The sequence below is a fragment of the Suncus etruscus genome, chromosome 8 (genome assembly GCF_024139225.1).
Source record: "Suncus etruscus isolate mSunEtr1 chromosome 8, mSunEtr1.pri.cur, whole genome shotgun sequence".
Taxonomy (NCBI): Eukaryota; Metazoa; Chordata; class Mammalia; order Eulipotyphla; family Soricidae; genus Suncus; species Suncus etruscus.
This window is the reverse complement of record NC_064855.1, coordinates 18,800,180-18,818,884: the sequence shown is the minus strand read 5'-3', so window position 1 is coordinate 18,818,884 and position 18,705 is coordinate 18,800,180. Positions and strand designations below refer to the sequence as shown.

Below are 18,705 nucleotides of genomic sequence, written 5' to 3'. Positions count from 1 at the left end.
GTGAGGTATAATCAGACTGTATATAAACACATACTGAATTGAATACAAGGCAGCCAGAATGAGGTGTCGTTAGACTGTGTTAGTATGTCTCTCTCTTATAAAATGAATGAATGCAGGGCAGCCCAGAATGAGGTGCAGCCAGGCTATGCTTGTATTAGCTGGCCCCCAAGATCTGCACTCAAGCCACCTGCCTTCCTACCCTCACTCTAGATCACTGTCTCTGTGCCTCATTTGCTTCTGAATGGTCCCACAAAGTCACCACATCCACACTTTTCCCTGGCTGCCCATTGTGTGCGTACAGTATGGAAGGTCCAGACGTGCCTCCCGATAGTCCGTTACCGTGGGAATGAATGGCCCCCACACTCGGGGCGCCTGACCCCCTTCTAATTGTTGACAGTAAAAAGCATTTAAATGCTGCTTAATTTGTAATCATCTGGGGGGTGGAGTTTAAGAGGATCCATTAAAGTGTCAGTAAAAGGAGCCAGTCCTCGCTTTCGGAGTTTGGTTTTGTTGATTTATATGGGGTGGATTTTCTTTTCACTGCCCAGCGGGTAACAATCAGCTTTGAGTTTTATTTTGAATTTCTGCCCCTGCTTCAATTCTGCTCTCCTCTCAACCTGTTCTCTCTCCAGGTTTTGTTTTCTCTCGGCTTCATCCTCTAAGTCACCTCATCCTGTCTGCCCCTTTGTGCCAGAGATACAGGCTCAGATTGGAGGGTGGGTGTTTTAGTTTTTGGGGGTGATGCCATACCTGCCAGTGTTCTGGGCTCAGGAAGACAATATAGGGTTATGGAGGTTGAACTGGAATTGACTACATACAAGGAAAGCACCTGCACTTCCTTGTACTATCTCTGGCCCCAAGTGATGGGCTATTTTTTCTCTCTAAAAGACCCCAGTGCTGAGTCTCTCACTCTCATTGGGGACCTTGCCTGATTTGGGGAAAGCCTGGATGGACTCAGTAGTAATATCTTGTCCACTTGACAGAGTTGTTGAGAAAAATAAGCACACAAAGAAGGAAATTGAGTCTCTTTTGGGTGAAACTTCATGCCCTTCCTGAGCCTCCAGGGAGTCTGCTTCAAACTTCTTCACATGGGACCCTATGTTCCTGAAAGCCCCTCAGCCACTCCCTCTTTGTGGGCATACACACTTGTCTTTTCCCTTTCTCCCTGAAGCCTAAGCTCCACTGTCATGCAAGCCTCCAGCACAGTAGCCCATGGATGCTTACAGTCATCTGGGTGGTCCCCAAGATACTAATCCAGTAGTTTCTCTCCTGGTCTCATGAAAGGACACAGAGCAGTGGAACCAGGCTTTTTCCTAGCAGATGTTTAGCCACCATTCAGCCTAGCCTCAGACTTGTTATGATGGTGCCCTGGTGGGACAGAACTCTGCCCCCTCACCCGAGCCCCCCAACCAAGAAACTAAGATGTGTTTCAGTGAATGAGAAGGTAAGAGCCTATGATAAAAGACTTCTGCACCCCTCAGCAGGCAGTCATCGTGTGCTGGTAGGATGGTTTCAGGGTCAAGTACTTTTGCTTTATTTCTTTTGGGTTTGGGGCCCACACCTAACAGTGCTCAGACCTTGCTCCCGATGGGGCTTAGGGGTGTTAAGGACAGAAGCAGAACTTGGCAAGTGACTTTCAGTGCTCTGCCTGCTGCACTATTGCTCCAGCCCTGACTTCTTGAGTTTTCAGGAAAACTAATGACCCACAAGTACAGTTAGTCACTGAGCCAGGACTTATGGCCGGGCCTGGTGCTCAAAGATACCAGGAACGCCCTTTCCACTCTGCCAGTCTCTGATCAAATAGGAGGGGGACGCCCAGGAGAGGGTGGGACTGGGGATCGATGGTTGGGTGGTGTGCCTTTGGCGCTGCACCACATATTTAAGGGGGTTGTTTCAGAAGCCCCAGGACAGGTCAGTTAGACTTGGGGGGACCTTGTCACATCCCACACCACAGGAACCACCAGCTGGGTGCAGATTTTTGAGCAGCAAGGATGACCTACAGTGTGTATGGGAGAAAGCTGGCCCTTGAGGACATGCGTGTGTGTGGCGTTCACCTCTGAACTTGATACCTTGAGTCATGGAGAGAAACTGGCAAGGCAGAGCTCCTTGGAGTGGCAATAGAGGAACAGGGTCCCTCCTCTTCCTGATCGCTCTCCCCTTTTCTCCTTAGTCACTCCCTGCTGTGGCAGCTTCCATGCCCCATCCTGACTGGGCACTGGCCCTCTGGCCAGACTTCATGTGGTCAGGCTGCAGTGGGCCGCCCACTCCGTGCAAGGCTGTTGAAGTTGGTCCAATTTTTCAATCGTGGGCCAATTAGTTTCACAAATGGGGGCCCCGCGGTGCCAGGGCACATTTGTTCCGGGCCTGCGCACTGGCCGGGCCCCTTTGTCCTGCCTCCCACCCCCGTGCGGCCCCATTGTCCTCGCCCCCAGCGGGGGCCGCTTACCGATGATTTACAGGGCAGGCATCCCGCAGACTTGGGGCTGCACCACCACAGCTGGCCGGGGTGCTTAAGGCCTTGGACCCTGTGACCTTTGCCCCAGTCCTGCTGTCATTTTGAAAGTCACAGAGCAGAGGGCTGCATACCACTCCGGATTTACTTTCTATCCCCCAAACCCAACAACACACACACACACACACACACACACACACGCACACACACACACACACACATGTATGTTCCCTTCTCCCCATTGTGACAGTAGTTTGGGTCCCAACTGACTGATGCTGGGGCCCAGTCTCTGGGCTTACGGGCAGGAGGCAGCTGAGTCAAGGTGCCAGTGACATCATAGGCCCCTAACACAGTGGCTTCTTCTCTGGTGAGTCTCTCTCCTGGGGGGACTTTGGAGATCAGTGCAGGCAGTGATGGGGGCACATTCCTGTGAGTGGGCAGTACCAGGGAGCCCTGTGCCCTAAGTAATGTGGCCCAGAGTGCAGGTGAGAATCTGGGAAAGGTGGTTTAGAGACACAGCCAGGAGGGGGGTGTGCACCTGGGCCAGTGCTCCAAAGTCCCAGTGGTATATAAGGAACACAGAACACAGGGCTGCTGGTTGCTGTGTGTCAATCCACCAGGCCCTATCTCTGGGGCCTATGTCCTAGAGTCCTCATTGACTCTCCTCAAACCATCCTCCACTCTCCCCCACCCTTGTGGGCGCCTCCTTTCTTGTTTTGCCAACTCCATTCCTGTCTCCCTCCCCGTCCTCCTTTCTTCTCTTTGGCTCATTGGCTGGCGTGATTGACAAAATTAGTAAATCCATTCATGTTACTTTTATTGTGCAGGTCTCAATAAATCCCCCCTTGTCCAGGGTGCACCTTAATGAGCTAGTGAGCTGACAAATTTGTTTACTGTAGCTGGAGGTGCCTCGAAATGAAATGCCCTTGTGTCTGCAGCTCACTGCTAAACAAATACACCATTTGCTGGGCACTGGGCTGCTGCCACCTGAGGGTACCATGAGCCATGTCGCCTCACTCCCAGATACTGAGGGTGTGTGTGTGGGGGGGGGTGTAATGCACTCGCACCTGCCTCTGCTTTGAGGTAGGTAATCACACTCACACCTGTCTGTGCTTTGAGCCGGGTCATCAGTTACGAATTTTTACAACAAATTTGAGTCAGCTGTTCTGGCTCCTTTCCGTTTTGGTTGTTTATTGAGAAATCTCTGCTCCCTGGACGAATGGCACCAGATCATTTGTGATCATTAATGAATGACACTATCTTCCTTTATGGAAAAGAAAGTCTCCCTAGATGTGTTGGTGCCACCTTGAAGGTCCAAGAAAATGGGGAAGGAAGTGCAAGGGATGTGAACCTGATTAGACCGGAACTGACAAGGCTCTGTGGTTTGAGGCTCTTGGAAGATGAAACTGAGCTATTGACTAAAGAGGACCCCACAGTAGGTTGTACTGGATGCAGCAGGCAAGCATCCCATGTACAGGCTTGCAGCACAGGAGTCATGGATAGTAAAGGGACAGGGGACTTCCCACTTATAGTCAGTGGGGTACATCCCCCTAGAATGAGCAGTCTGAGGAGTTTCCAAGTGATCTTGTGGCTTAGGGCCAAGAGAACTGCAGACCCAGTTCAAGGAATAGACCTTGAAAAGGAGCCAGACCCCTAAACAATAGCCTAGGTGAGGCCCAAAGGGAGGGGCCCTGTGGCACAAACTGGCCATTTCTTTCTTGGGCATCTGCTCCTGTCCCTGCACCCAACCCCAACACCTCTAGAAGCTTCTTCAGCCTCTGTTTGTGCAGACATAACTCCAGCTTTAGTACGGAAGAGTTGAACCTCTCTGCTGAGATTTTTTGCCTGTTTCTCTTGCTCAGCGACCGACACAGCCCCTCTAGCCCTGGAACAATGAGGGGGCAAGGAAGCTGCCTGTGGCATCTCAACAAAGCTCTTGGTGTGTGGTCAGAAAGTCCTGCCTTAGAGATGGCATCAAGCCATGGTGAGAGAAGGTGAATTAGGAAAGAAGAGGGGGTCTGGAGCGATAGTACAATGGGTAAAGATGCTTGCCTTGCACATGGCCAACCCAGGATCAATATCAGGCGTCCCATATGGTCCCATGTGGTCTCCTGAGCAAAAGTAGGAATTATTCCTCAGTGTAGGTAGTCCTGAGGGGTAAGCATTGAGTAAATCTGGGGCTTAGCTATAGTAGAAAACCATCTAAAGGATTTGGGAGCACTTCTAGTGTCCAGTGAGATTTTGTCATATCCCTCTTAAAATTGGGTCATTTCTTCCAGCTAGGAGAAGGAGCTTCTGAGAAAGCTAGATCTGCTGGAGAAAGATCTCCCTCTCTAGATAAGGTTGAATGAGGTTGGGAGGAGCTGTGATCTATAGCTGTGTACACATAGGCAGGCATGCACACACAAACACATGTAGCCGTCACCACCAGTTTAGGCCCCCCCCCCAAAGAGCTAGATTATATTTAGCTCCCTCTGCTCTTTTGATTAAGAGACTGCTTATAGCTGGAGATAATGAGAGCCTTGCTCCGAGAAGTGTCACACCTGAGCATCTTCTCCAGCTGCCTTACCCCTCCGGCCCTGTCCTTGCCTTTCTATTAAAGAGCTAATTGGTATGGAAATGACACAGGTGTAAACAGGGGGGTTTGTATCTCATAATTTCCGGCCCAGTCATCACCTGGGTGAAATGAATACCCTGGACCTCTGTCACCCCCCACCTGTCTCCTGTGCCAGCCTGGCCTGAGCTCACTCCTGTTTGCGGGGCTAAAATTAAACTTGTTTTCCATTGGGAATCTAAATGGTACCCGCCCTGCAGCCAGCACTGGCTGTGTCGACCTTGGAGGAGGGGGTGTATCTTGGAAAAAGGTGGGGGTCACCTTCTCTAGAAATAGAGCTGATGCAAATGGGACCCCAAATCTGTGTGTGAACCCTGCCTACATTGCCAATGGCCAACTTTTTATGCTTTTCTTTGAATGTTTATTTGAGCACTATGATTTATAACACTGTTAGTAATAAGAGCTTCAGGCATATAATGTTCTAACACCTCACCTACCCCCCAGGCTGTTTAATTCCCTCCACCAGTGTCCCAGGGTTACCTCCCATTGCCTTGGACACTTAGTTCTATAGACCAAGTCTCAGAAGCTCTTACCATTGGCGTGTTGATTCCTGTATGGCTTCCTTAACATTCCATATAGAGGAGAGAGCATTCTGATTTTTGTTCTCCCTTAGACTTCACTCAGAACTTCTCTCCAATTCCATCCATGTAGTGCCAAATTGCTGGCTTTTTTCCTACAGCTGAGTATTGAATTTACAGAACACAGGTTCTTTTGTTTGTTGTTTTGTTTGTTTTTGAGCCACACCTGGAGAGGTGTTCAGGGGCTACTCCTGGCTACTCCTGGCTCTGTGCTCAAATTACTCCTGATGGTTCTTGGGAGACAATATGGGATACCAGGGATCTAAACTGGTTTGCTGTATGCAAGGTAAATGTTTTTCTGCTGTACTATTACTATGACCCCTTGATCTGTTCTTGGACATGGATTGTTTCCAGGTCTTGGCACCACTGAATGAACATAGGGGTGAAAATATCTTTGAAAATACCACTCAGGGGCTCTTGAGTAGATGCCAAGTAGAACTTACAAGTTCTATGGAGTCACCATTCATCACTTTTTGAGAACTCTGCTTACTATGTTCCATAGAGGCTGAACCGAAAGACATTCCCAAGCACGGATGAGGGTTCCTTTTTCCCCACACCCCTGCCAGCACTGTGTTAAAGCCAATTCATCAGCCCAACTTTGTCCACACATTCCTCTTTTAGTTCAAGTTTCTTTTCCGTCAAGGACCCTCCCTGGTTCTCATTGAGTCTTCTGAAAAACAGAGGATAAGCCATTTTGGAGAGACATGTGTTCTAGCCCTTTGATCTATCTCCTCAGCCCTAACATACTGTTTTTGGGCCTGAACATTTATTCCTTGGATCTGATTTGAGATGTGCATATTGAGAAGTACATATTGATAGAGAGCAATATAGTTGTAGAATGGGTGGGCTCCGAAGCTGATGTCAGCTGCTTTGAACAGCACTGTGAGGTTGTGTTGGGAGGGATATGAGCTGTGAATGTTCTTTGTGGGATGTGAAAGTGAGATCTAGTGTGACAGTCATTTGGCCTGGGGTCACCAAGTTGGGGAGGAGTCTATCACTGGGCCAAAAATGAGGGTCTTCCAGCTGTTTCACAGCCCCATGTGGCCAAACAAGTCCACTTGGGAGTTTTGCTTCTGAGAGAAGAATGTCACATAGGGAACCATTAACTTCTGGGCTCCATCTGGTTCATTGCATAGACAGGAAGGGACTTTCTTGATGTTCCTCAACTCCAAGGGTAGTCTTGCTAGGAACTGGCAGTGATGGCTTTGTTGGTCTGAGCCTTTTCTAAGTTTCTCAGTGTTCCACATTACCGTGTCTGGGACTCAGCTCGGTGTGTTATTATTTTTGCACCCTGTAGTATTTTGACTCTACTCCATGTGGGCCTTTGTGCTTTCTGTATTTGGGATTGCAAGGATGATGAGAAAAAAAAGCCCACTTCTGAGGACATTGGCTTCAAGAATTCAGTGCTAATGATCCAGACTGGTGGTGGTAAAGGTTTTCCAGGCTGTGAGAGGCAGAGGTGTTCTTGACATTGAGTCCTGGTAGTAGAAAGCCTTCAAGACGCTGCCTAAAAAGTAGCAATTGGAGTTGATGAAACAGTCTCCACTTCTGTCTGCCCTGATCAACACTCAGGATGTCACTGCAGAAGGGTGCCTGGCACTGGAGGGAGGTGGTGGCAGAGCTTCTGGCTCCCAGAACTGGACACTTGGAGAGGACACATGTGTGCCCAGAGGAAGAGGCAAGAACATCACTCAGACAAAAGCTGCATCTGGGCCTTGGGATGAGTCTATCCAGATGCTTTCAGCATCATTAGCAGAAGATTGGGGAGGAGCATCCTGGTCCAGACGGGTGCCAAGACATGTGCTCCAGGTCACTTTTTGTACTCCAAGTCACAAGGCAAGTGACTGTGCTGGACCCTTATTGTCTGCTTTGATGCCAGGGTGTCCTTATGATTTTGGGTAGGTCTGAGGCAACCACTAGTGGATTTGTTCCCTTCTCACTGACATCCCCGTGAGTTTCCCTGCAGCAGTGGAAGGAGCCATGAGGGTTTCTCTGGGGGCTTCTACTGAAGGCAGCATATTTTAACGAGGCGGGTGGGGGGGCGCACTCCACATTGAGCTGCAGCTAATGAATTGCTAATACAATTTTCTAGATAATTTTATTTCCATAGTCCCACATCTTAATGTGTTTCCAAAAGCTAGCGTTTATTTGCTTAATCTCCCAGTGTAATAGAATCTGCCCTGACTCATCATACATGCGGACGATCAGCTAGGCAGAAACGACAGCAAATTATTTAATAACTCACATCTCCTCTCTGGGTTTCTCACATGCATGCGCCAGTAGCTTCTCTCGGGTCTCCCCACTTCTCCCACCCCATCCTTCCCTTTAAAAAAAAAATATTTTCCATCCTCTGCTATAATCTCTAGACAAAATGATTGGGTGGGAGGTGGAGGAGTCAAATCTGAGCCCCTTCTCTGAGCTTTCTGTCAGTGCTGCCTTTGAGGAAGGACCACTAAAGGGATGTTGATGCTTTTCCAGGTGGCAACAGTCTGAACTGTGAACGCATCACTGAAGTTCAGGGGTGGCACCAGGACCTCACGTACCCTGATTTTCATCCCCAGCCCTGACCCTTCCAACTACTTTTTTTTGTCTGCCTTCTGTCCTTACTACCTAGCTCTCAGCCTCCAACAGTGACAGCCCCACAACAGTGGCAGCTCTGCTTTTGGTTCCTTGGACTCCCATAAGTGGATCCTACTGGACCCCATCTTTTCATGGCAGCCTGTTGCTGAGGGAATGACCTCTGACCTGGAACTGCTTCCTGTTTCTCCCATCTGTGGGTCTTCTATGCTGGCCTTCTCTATTCAGATGCTTATTCCTATTCTGCTCTTGGCCTACTCTGCTTGTGTGAGATCATGAGTTGAACCCCAGCACCCCCAACCTCTGGGATGGCCCTGGTGATCCTATAGTCCTACTGAGTCCTGTAGGCTGGGCCCAAGCAATGAAAAATTGGGTCTATATTGCTGGGATGGCCTGGAAGCCCCATGCTTTGGGGGCATTGTCCCCAGACAGAAACTCCAGACTCTAACACATCCTGGAGCCATCTTGCCCATCTTAGTTTCTTTATTTTTCCATGATTTTATTTTATTTTACTTTTTTACATTTTTAAATTATCTTTATTTAAACACTGTGATTACAAATATGATTGTAGTTGTATGATTTCAGTCATGTAAAGAGCACCCCCTTTACCAGTGCAACATTCCCACCACCAAATGTCACATCTTAGTTTCTGACTAGTCATTGACATGTGTGTCCCCTGTCTTGAGTGGGGCCCGGCTTCTCACATTGGGCTTCAACACCCCTGGTACTATAGGCCAGTCCCCTGATATTTAGTCTGTAGCAGCTTCCCCATGCCTAGACATCATGTCAGAGGAAATGAAGCCACACTAGGCTCTAGTGAGCCCACTGTTTAAAACAGCCCCTTAGAAGGGTGAAATTTGCATCTGGCAAGTGTTATATGGGGTTCTGTTTGGTTAGTTTGGGGCCTCTAGAGCACTCACCTGTGAGTCTCAACTAGTCTTGCTCACAGGACAGCATAAAGGCCTGTGAGAACCCAGTAAAGGCATCACTCTGGTGATGCCTGGGTGTGAGCTAGAACCCAGATCAAGTGTGTGCAAAATATGTGACCTGACCACTATCTTCAGAGCCCATTATAATTAATGGGATTTTTTGGGGAGGGGACACCACCCAAGGTCTGGCTTTGGGCTCAAGGGACTATATGTGGTGCCAAGGATTGAACTGAGGTCATCCACATGCAAGGCAATTGCCTTAACCCCTATACTATCACTCCAAATGTGTTTTCTTATATGTTGTTTATAGACCAAATCCAGCAGTGCTCATGGATAACTTCTTACTCTGTGCTCAAGGTTGTCATTCCTGTAGGGCTCAGGGGACCCTATCAAGTGCCAGAGACTGAACCAGGATCAGCCACATGCAAGGCAACCAACATTTCCCCTCACTGTACTATCTTCTCTTTGGCCCCTTTAAAGCTTCTTTGTTAGTGTGTTTTAGTGAGTAGAGAAATAGTTAAAAGAAGAGAGTCTGGACCAGCAATTTCACTTCTGGGCATCTAACCCCAGGACATACTCATTCAAAAGGACATATGCACCATATTCATTGCTGCATTTAAATACCTAAGATACGGAGTCAGTCAAAAATGTCGAAAGATACAGATGAGTAGACATGAAGATATGGTGCATATGTACAATGTAATACTATGCAACTGCAAGGAGTGATGAAATCATGCAATTTGCTGCCGCCTGATTGGAGCTGGAAGATGTGTTGAGTGAAGTAAATCAGTAGAAGAAAGACAAACAGCATTATTTCACTTATTTGAAGTATATAGGACAACTGGATGAAGAAACATAATGTAGCAAAGAGGAGAGGAGATACCTGGATTATCCTCCACCCCAGGGTTTAAAAAGGAGAAAGACAGAAGGAAAGAAATCAAGGCAGGAAGAAAGATGAGAAAGGGAAGGAATGGGCAAACAGGATGGAGCTTTAGTTATACTGCTGATTGAATGGTAGCTGAGAGGTGACAGAAGAGAAAAGGCAGAAACAGAGATAGATTTGACCAATTGGGATCTTTATTGGTGGTAGGGTGCATTTCCAGGCCATGTAAGTCTCCATAAAGACTGCCAGAGTCACACCTGCCTGCACCCTACAGTAGGATTCTATATCTGGCAGGAAAAGACATGAGAAGAGGTATATGCTAATGCGTTCTTAGTGAGCTTTAAAGTTCCCATCTTTCCTCCAAACAAATTGGATGGGTTTTCACGATGGTCCTTATCACCCATGATAAGGTCCGACTTCCTGTTATTCCCCTGCAGTCAGTCCTTGTGATTTACGGTATGAGCCAACATCAGATGTCTTCAGGTCTAACTGGCCCTACTCCCAAAGGGCATGGGACTGCCTGATTTTCCCCAGTAAGCCTTATAGTGACATGGGAGAGTGGTATAGTGATACATCCAAAGCACAGAGAACATGAACTCTAAACTGCAACCACCAAATTTTGAAATGTGCCTCTCAAGGTGGGATTGGGATAGGGTAAAGTAGGTGTGGGGATGGAGTCTGGGAGCACTGGAGGAGGGAAGTTGACCCTAATGGTGGGATTGTTTAAGTCTATACCTAAAACCCAACTATTAATAACTTTGGAAATCAAAATCTACAAAAATAAAACAAGAGTGTCTGGATAGAATGTCATCAGAAAGGACTTCTCATTGAGACTGTCTGGGTTTGAGTTGAGACCTCACCCCAGAGTGAGTTTTCTACTGCTGGGCTTCTTGTGGTCATTTTACATGGATTAGTAAATATTCTTCACTGGGGTCCTTCCAGTCAGTGATCAGAAGGTCAGAGGGCGTCTTCCTGAAGGCTGGAGTTGGATCAAGGATGTGGAATTGAGTCTCAGGGGATGCACCTGGAAATACTTATGGAACCAAATAGTGTCAGGGTCTTAACCTGGATTGCCGGAACTACCCTGCACTTTCTTTCTCTCTCTGGTTTGGTATATAAACACTTTGCATTCATGAAAGTTTCTTCAAAGCTTCTCTATTAGTTTCCAGATGCATAAAAAAGATTGAAAACCACTCACTGTTCTAAGGGTTAAGTTTCTGCCTCTCTGTCATGTTTCCCATAGTGAGGCTGTTCTAAGGGTTGAGTTTCTGCCTCTCTGTCATGTTTCCCATAGTGAGGCAGAGGCAAGAAGCCCTGCTGCCTTTGGGAGTTGAGTCAAAAGTACATTTGAGGGGCTGGAGAGATAGCGTGAAGGTAAGGCTTTTGCCTTTCATGCAGAAGGACGGCGGTTGAATCCTGGCATCCCATCTGGTCCCCGAGCCTGCCAGGAGCGATTTCTGAGTGTAGAGCCAGGAGTAATCTCTAAGTGCTGCTGGGTGTGACCCCCCCCAAAAGCACATTTGAGCCCCGACACTGGGGCTTCTCTCAGGGACCACCCTGATTTTTCACCTCCTGCCCATCACACAAGCCTGAAAAATTCCAGACCATGCCCTGCCTTCTCTCTGGGACACTACCTATTACTACAGGCCTGTGTGCACTGCAGCAACGTGGTACCCCAAATCTCTCCCTGCTTCAAGTTCTGAGGGATGATGGACAGGAGGCCAGGTGGTCTCTGCTCCACTGGGCCAGCCCTTGGAGCTGCCTCTGGACTTGGTCTTGAGCTGGACCTGGGCCGTTCCTGAAACTCTTCACCCTCTGTCGCCCACAGGCACTGACATGGCCGTCTTCTGCCTGCTGTGTGGGAAGCGCTTCCAGGCCCAGAGTGCGCTCCAGCAACACATGGAGGTCCATGCGGGCGTGCGCAGCTACATCTGCAGCGAGTGCAACCGGACGTTCCCCAGCCACACGGCCCTCAAACGCCACCTGCGTTCACACACAGGTAGGAAGACCTGGGAGATGCAGCACTGTCAGCGTCTTTTAGAATCTGGGTCTGATCTTAGGAGAATGACAGTGGTTCCCACCTGGGTCTGCCCTCCACCTTTCATCGCCAGAGAACTGAGCATGTTTAGGTTAATTGTTGTGGGATCTCTGGATCCTGGACCCTGGGTTCACAGCATCTCTGAACCCCTTGGAGCAGGAGTGTGCACATGAGAAATACATATGGCTCTGCTAGAGCCATAGACTCGTGGATCTGGATCAAGGTCCTAGATAACAACACTAACTTCTCCCATGGGCTTCCGTAGCAGTTGGATTCAAAAGCCTTTGGGGACTCAGCTACTTGGTACATCACAGTGCCATACCCACTGCTCTTCTCAGGACAGGTATCCACTGTCCATTCATCCTGAACTCAGCCCCAAGCACTTCAGGGAACGTGGAAGAAATGACCGTTTGTTACCCAGTAATGGAAGCAAATTCCTCTCCTTGGCATTGATGGAGGGAAGCTAGCAAGGGCCTTTAAATAAGGGAACCAGTGGGGCACAAAGGCCCTATGTAGTTCCAGGTGAACCAAAAGGACTGAGCCAGGTCCCCAGATACTGACCAGTTCCTGCCCAGTCCTCTGGGTGTTGGGAAGGAAGAACAGGACCTTGGAGAATTCCTAGAAGGGGACAGATGGTTTGCATTTTTTCTTGCATCTGAGACCAGGTGTTGTTCTTGGCCCCACCTGGTCATGGACTGTTTGTAATAGAGGGGGTCCCTGCTCTGAGACAGTTTATCTCTCTGTGTGTTAGGATTTTGGGGAAGTCAGGACATAGCCTCTCTATGTATACAGTAGGTTATCTGCTCATGTCTCAGTGGAGAGTCCCTCCCAAAAAAGTGTGAGCCCCTGGGATGAATGACCTGGCCAGTGCCCTACAGTCTCCACTTTGGAATAGCGCACAGACCTACTGAGTGGCAGGCCTTGGAGTAGGAGGGACATGAAGTGTCTCAGCTCAAGCAAACCTCCACCATGGAATGCCCCTCTTCAGGGCACTCACTACCCATTGGGCTACTTACATGGGTTGACTGCGCCTGCAGAAGGGCTAAGGAATGAAGGCTGCTGGGGCGGTTCTTAGGGGTCTCCCTGACTGACTGGCTTATCTCAGATCCCTCCCTATCCCACCAGGTCTTACCACTTTTTAGGAACTGGGCCCAGCCACTAGACTCCCCTGTAATTAGTATGACCACAATAGCACCAAGTTCTCCCGCTCCATACAGCTCTGCCCCCCTTCTAGAAGATCAGACCCCCAGAATCCCCATGTCTGTCATGAGTGGGATCTGTAGGAGGGACAGACCTCATTGAGGAGACATGCTCCTACTTCATCTCTCTTGGAAGCGCAGTGTGGCGCCCCCTTTGTACACACTTGCAGACGTCCATCGATCCCTGCTCCCCCCCATGTGGCCTCGTGCACACAAGCCATATACATGCGGGCCCACCCTGTACAATGCCTCATGAATATGCCGTTGTTCTTGGCCCATTTGCTGCCGCGCCTGGAAGTTTAGTGTCAGCAGCTGTGTTTGGTAGGTTAGTCCAGCCGTGCTCTTGGCATTGACGGATTCCCGATTCACGTGGTTCCTCATAGAATAAACTCTCAGCTGTGCAAGAAGGAGGGGTCTGCACAACCCCCATACAATAGGGCTGGGATAAGGAGGACCAGGCTGAGCTCTGCCTGTGCCAGAGCTGCCCCCCCCCCCAGGTAAGGACAGTCCAGGGGGTCACAGGTGCACTGGGCAGGCCGGAGGGGGCTCTAATTAGTCTCATTTGTCCTGCGCTTAATGTCAGGCTCATTAAAGAGGCTTCGGAGTTAATCAACATACCACAAATTGGATTTTGCATTCTGCAGCCAGTTTTGTGTACCTCATGGCCACACGGACACAATTAACTTTCGGGGTACAGACAAGGGGGCCAGGTGCTCTCCAGGCCCTCAAAGCTGTGCGTGGGAGATGCGTGCGCAAATACATGCATATCACACTTGTATATACCTACATACATGCATGTTAATGCCTTTCCTTTCTTGACTGGGCCTGCAGTTGATTTTTTGCCCCCCCCTTTTTAATTCCTTTCCCAGGGCTGACTCTAGAGGATCCCCCATTTAACATGAGATCCACTTCATAATTAAATTCATAAAAATTGGATCAAAAAAAACCTCTCAGCCTGAACCCTCCTTTAAAAAAAAAAAGCTCTCCAGGCCCCATTGGGAGAGGGAAGGTGCAGACGGTGGCCCCCCTGCCCCCCGGCCTGTGGCTGCCGATGTACGTTTTAATTACCGGCTCTGGCTGAAGTCTCACGTGGCTCTTGCTTATTTATTTATTTATTTATATCTTAATGAGGATACGGAGTCCTTGATTAAAGTCGTAATCGTTGCTGATTTGGGTGGGCGGGGGTGGGTGTCAGCTGGGGCTATGCAAAGCAGACACCGTGTGCAGAGAGAGGCAAGCCCAGGCACCCGTTAGCTGCTCACTAACTTGGAACCAGACTCTTAAGTATGCCACCTACTAGGTGCCAGGGGTCTGGCAGCCAGTCAGCTTACATAGAGCCAGCTATGGTGGGAGCCCCATCACTCTCCTCACCCCCAGATTTGCACTTGTTGGACTGAGTCACCTGATAGATCCATCCATCCATCCGTCAGATGAGATGGAGGACTTGGCTTTGAACCTTCTCTTATCCACTCTCCTCCCCTTTGGCGACTTCTCACCTACTCACGTGCCCAGCCCTCAGTGCCCACAGGGCTCCTTGCACAAATATCCACCTCAGAGAAAGCCAGCCAGAGAGCAGACCCCACCATCGACTCCCGCAGAGCCTTAAAAATAACTCTCAGAGGCCTCAGAGACTCTGAGAAATTTATGTGGGCCCAGGGGCTGGCTTTGCTTTTCCAGAATTGGGGGAAGCTTTGGCAGCCCAAAGAGGAAAGAGATAGAGAGAGAGGGGGGAGAGAGAGTAAAATATCATTTTAAAGAGGAAGTGAAGGCACAGGCATGCGAGTCTATAACGAGAGGGACAATTTATGCCCAGGCACGAGTGCGGTTTGACATGGGGATAATGAAAAAACGTAGGTCATTGTGGATGACTTAAACCTTCAGCAGCTGAAGAAAATGTATGAAATGCAGGGGACATTACACGGTTGGCAGCCTCGCACATCTGCAGAGGGACGGGTGAAATACAGTGGGCCATTCTTTACCATAAACTGTGGCTGTTGGAGACGCAGCCCAGAGAAATTGTAATTACAGTGACAAGACGAATCAGTGATATTTAAATATTCATGAACAAAGTCTGGGGTGATCAATCTATCTTTATTGTCTGTGCCTTCACTCCCATAATAAATAAGGAGCTGAAGGCCTCACCTTACATTCCCCAAATGTCCACCTTGGGTACGTCATGGAAGGTGAGACATACGCACCCATCCTCTGACACTCCTTTTTTAGGGGTCTTAGCGTTATGTACAGAAAAGGCGGGCTGCAAGCTCTGGGCCAGGCCTTCATCTTCACGTTTTCACCTGCTCCAAGCACTTCCAAAGCTCAGCACATCTGTCGCTGACCCCCGTGGAAAGTTTCTTCCCCTAGAACAAGCTTCCACTCGAGTGACCCCAGTGGGCACCACAGCATGGACTGCACAGCTTGTCGCTTAGCAAACTGCTGAGTGTCCAGACTCTGAAACTAAAGTCAAAAGCCCAGCTGCTTCCTCTCTTGGTGGAAGCTGTGTTTTAAGCCTCTCCAGCCCCTTTCGTTGTCTATAAATTGAGCGCCATCATTTTTTTCTGGAGGATAGTGCAACAGTGTCTTGTTGGCCTCCTCCACAGAGTCCAATTCCATTCAAGGGTGCACCGACAAATGAACTACTGCTGCCTCTACCATAGCAGTAAATGTTTGGTGTGCACATTTTGGGGGGACAAAGAAGCATGTCACTCATTTTTTTCTGGGGGACTGGAGAGAAGCATCCCACTGGAGGGTGGCCTATGGACCGTGTCTCAACTGACAACTTGGAGTGCGTCAGGGAGCGAAGAGGAAACAGGGCAGAGAGAGTAACCATGAAGAATTTGTGGTAGGGGAGAAGGAGCATAAGGGATTCTAGGGGGCCTGGGGGGGGGTTACCGACCCCAAACTCTTCTCATTGTCCACAAATTGTTCTTATTGTCACCCAAATTGGAATAATCATTTGAGGGCAGGAAATCTATCTGAAGGGTTTTTTGTACTAGAAAAGAAGGTCACTTGACAACTTGAGTGAGGGTAAAGGTCTCAGTGACCCCTTCATGCTATGTTCTCCCTTTGTGGGGTCTTATTTATGTTGGGGGGGTGCTGTTGGGTATTTATGTACCAGATGAGCTTCTCTGCTTGAGACTGTCTCTTGGATAGTGGTGACCCCCAGCTCATAAAGCAGGCTGACACAGATATATACTTGTGTGGTTTCCATCTCTGTAATTTGGGGGAGGTAAATGTGGTCATATTCCAAGCCCTTCTGTCCTGAATGCCCCTGACCCTGCTCCTGTGCCCACAGGCGACCATCCATACGAGTGTGAGTTTTGTGGCAGTTGTTTCCGGGATGAGAGCACGCTCAAGAGTCACAAGCGCATTCACACAGGGGAGAAGCCCTACGAGTGCAATGGCTGTGGCAAGAAGTTCAGCCTCAAGCACCAGCTGGAGACACACTATCGGGTGCATACAGGTACTGCGGGCATGAGGGCAGCAAGTTAGAACCTAGGCGAGGGGTGCAATGAGGGGCCAGTAGTTCCTCAGAGGAGCTCAAGGGCGAGTGTCCTAGAGTAGAACAGATTTCTGCTAAGGATTGAGGTTGGAGAGAGAGTACAGGGCTTCCGTGCTTGCCTTGCATGTAGCAATGATCAAACCAACCCAGTTGGATCCCTGCCACCTCATTGGGTTCCTCAAGCACTATTGGGAGTGGTCCTGAACATAAAGCCAGTAATATGTTGAGTGTGGTTGAACCTCCCTCTACCCCACCAGTAAAACTATAAAGGGATTAAATACCAGAGCCCCAAGAATCACTTCCTTCTTGCAAGGCCAAGGCAGACATTGCTAATCACTCATGGCTTCCTTGCTCTGAGTCCAGACCATCCTAATCCCTTCCAGATGGGGTGCACCATGGTGCATTGAGAATCATGAAATAGGGTTAAATTCATTATCCCTGTTCTACTGGAAGTAAAGATGAGAATGATTTCCTATTACTTGGAGGGAAGGAGTAAAAAGGAGGGAAGGAACGTTGGGTTTGTTAGGTTGTGATGAGTGTTGGAGAAATGTCAAGTTAGATGGACTTTGGCCTTGAAACCAAAAGCATAGGTGCCACGACAGTGACCCCCCTAGGTAGAGTATCTTCTTATTTCTTAGAGGCTCCACAAGCTTATAAACATAAAGGAAATGTGAGCCACTGTTTGCCCTGGGGTCCAAGGACAGGACAGGCAGACATGGTCCAAATCCCGAACTTAGACCAGTTCTAAGGGTTGGGGGGCTGTGGACAACCACAACTTGTGGTTTCCAATTTGTGAAACAGCTTTGCATGGCCTCTCTGCAACACCAAAGGCCCCAGGGTTGTTTCAGATGCTTAAAAGCAGCTAAGATTGGTGTGGACATGAGTAGCCATAGGCAGGTGCCACAGAGTAGGTTCTGGAAAGTCAGTGGATTCAGAAACTGTAGAAGGACCCACATGCACTGGGTAGGAGGAGAGCATGGGGAGAGATACTCATGCTTCCTGTGGGAACAAGGGGCCATTTTGAGACTTTCTTCTGAGAGGGAACACAGATGACTGGAGGAAAGGGGAGATGGGTGTTTTCATGGAATTGGGGGAAGGGCACCCAGGGGACCAATAGCTCTTTTTGCCTCCATCTTGTGCACCTGGGAAGAGACTGGGGTGCTCCTGGCTGACAGTGCAAGTGACCTGGAGGATATCCTGGAGCCCTGGGGCTTCCTCAGCCCCTTGTCAGGGCTGTGACCTGGCTGGCGGATCATTAAATGCATTGGCAGTGACGATTGTAAATAGCCGGTCGATGGGTAGATCACTTTGGCTGTTCATTACTTCATTATTTGCTGGGGCCTCTGCACGGGGAAGTATCGATAGTGAGATGGTGGCCAGTTAATTACTGTATTGAAACAAGGTTTGCTCACACCCCCTGCTCAGCTCCAAGGGACGTGGTGGACTGACAGGAGAGGGGGCAGTGGGGCTGCCTGTACATGGTCCTTCTCTGTCCTTCCCACAAAGAAGGCACTCGGAGTCTAGGGGACTAGACAGTCCCAGTGCAGTGCATTTGAAGGATGATATCCCTTTACTTTTACCCACACCCCACCAGTTGTTGTCCTGAGGAGCCCCAGTTTCTTGATTTGGGGTAACCCCTGTGCTTCTTTTACATCTTGGTTCCCTCCCCAGGGAGGGAAGGGTATGTGCCTCTGGAGGTGTCTGGGGTCCAGCCAGGAATAGCTATGTTTACCAGCCATGTGGGGGTGATTTTAAGTAGTCACGGCACAGTACAGCTTCCACCCAGGTACTTAGAAATCAAATACCATGCAGCCAGAGAGATAGCAGGGAGGTAGAGCATTTGCCTTGCATGCAGAAGGATGGTGATTCAAATCCCAGCATCCTATATGGTTCCCCGACCTTGCCAGGAGTGATTTCTGAGCATAGAGCCAGGAGT

At 49.1% G+C, this 18,705-nt stretch overlaps 1 protein-coding gene across 2 annotated transcripts in view; it reads left to right on the top strand.

Annotated features, from left to right (window-relative positions):
- Nucleotides 1-18,705, top strand: part of ZBTB16 (zinc finger and BTB domain containing 16) — a 173,304-nt gene that overhangs the window by 153,265 nt on the left and 1,334 nt on the right. For both annotated transcript variants that reach the window (XM_049778677.1, XM_049778676.1), the window contains 2 exons: nt 11,862-12,032; nt 16,563-16,730. In XM_049778677.1, coding sequence (XP_049634634.1) covers nt 11,862-12,032; nt 16,563-16,730 — 339 coding nt within the window. The remainder of the gene's footprint in view (nt 1-11,861; nt 12,033-16,562; nt 16,731-18,705) is intronic.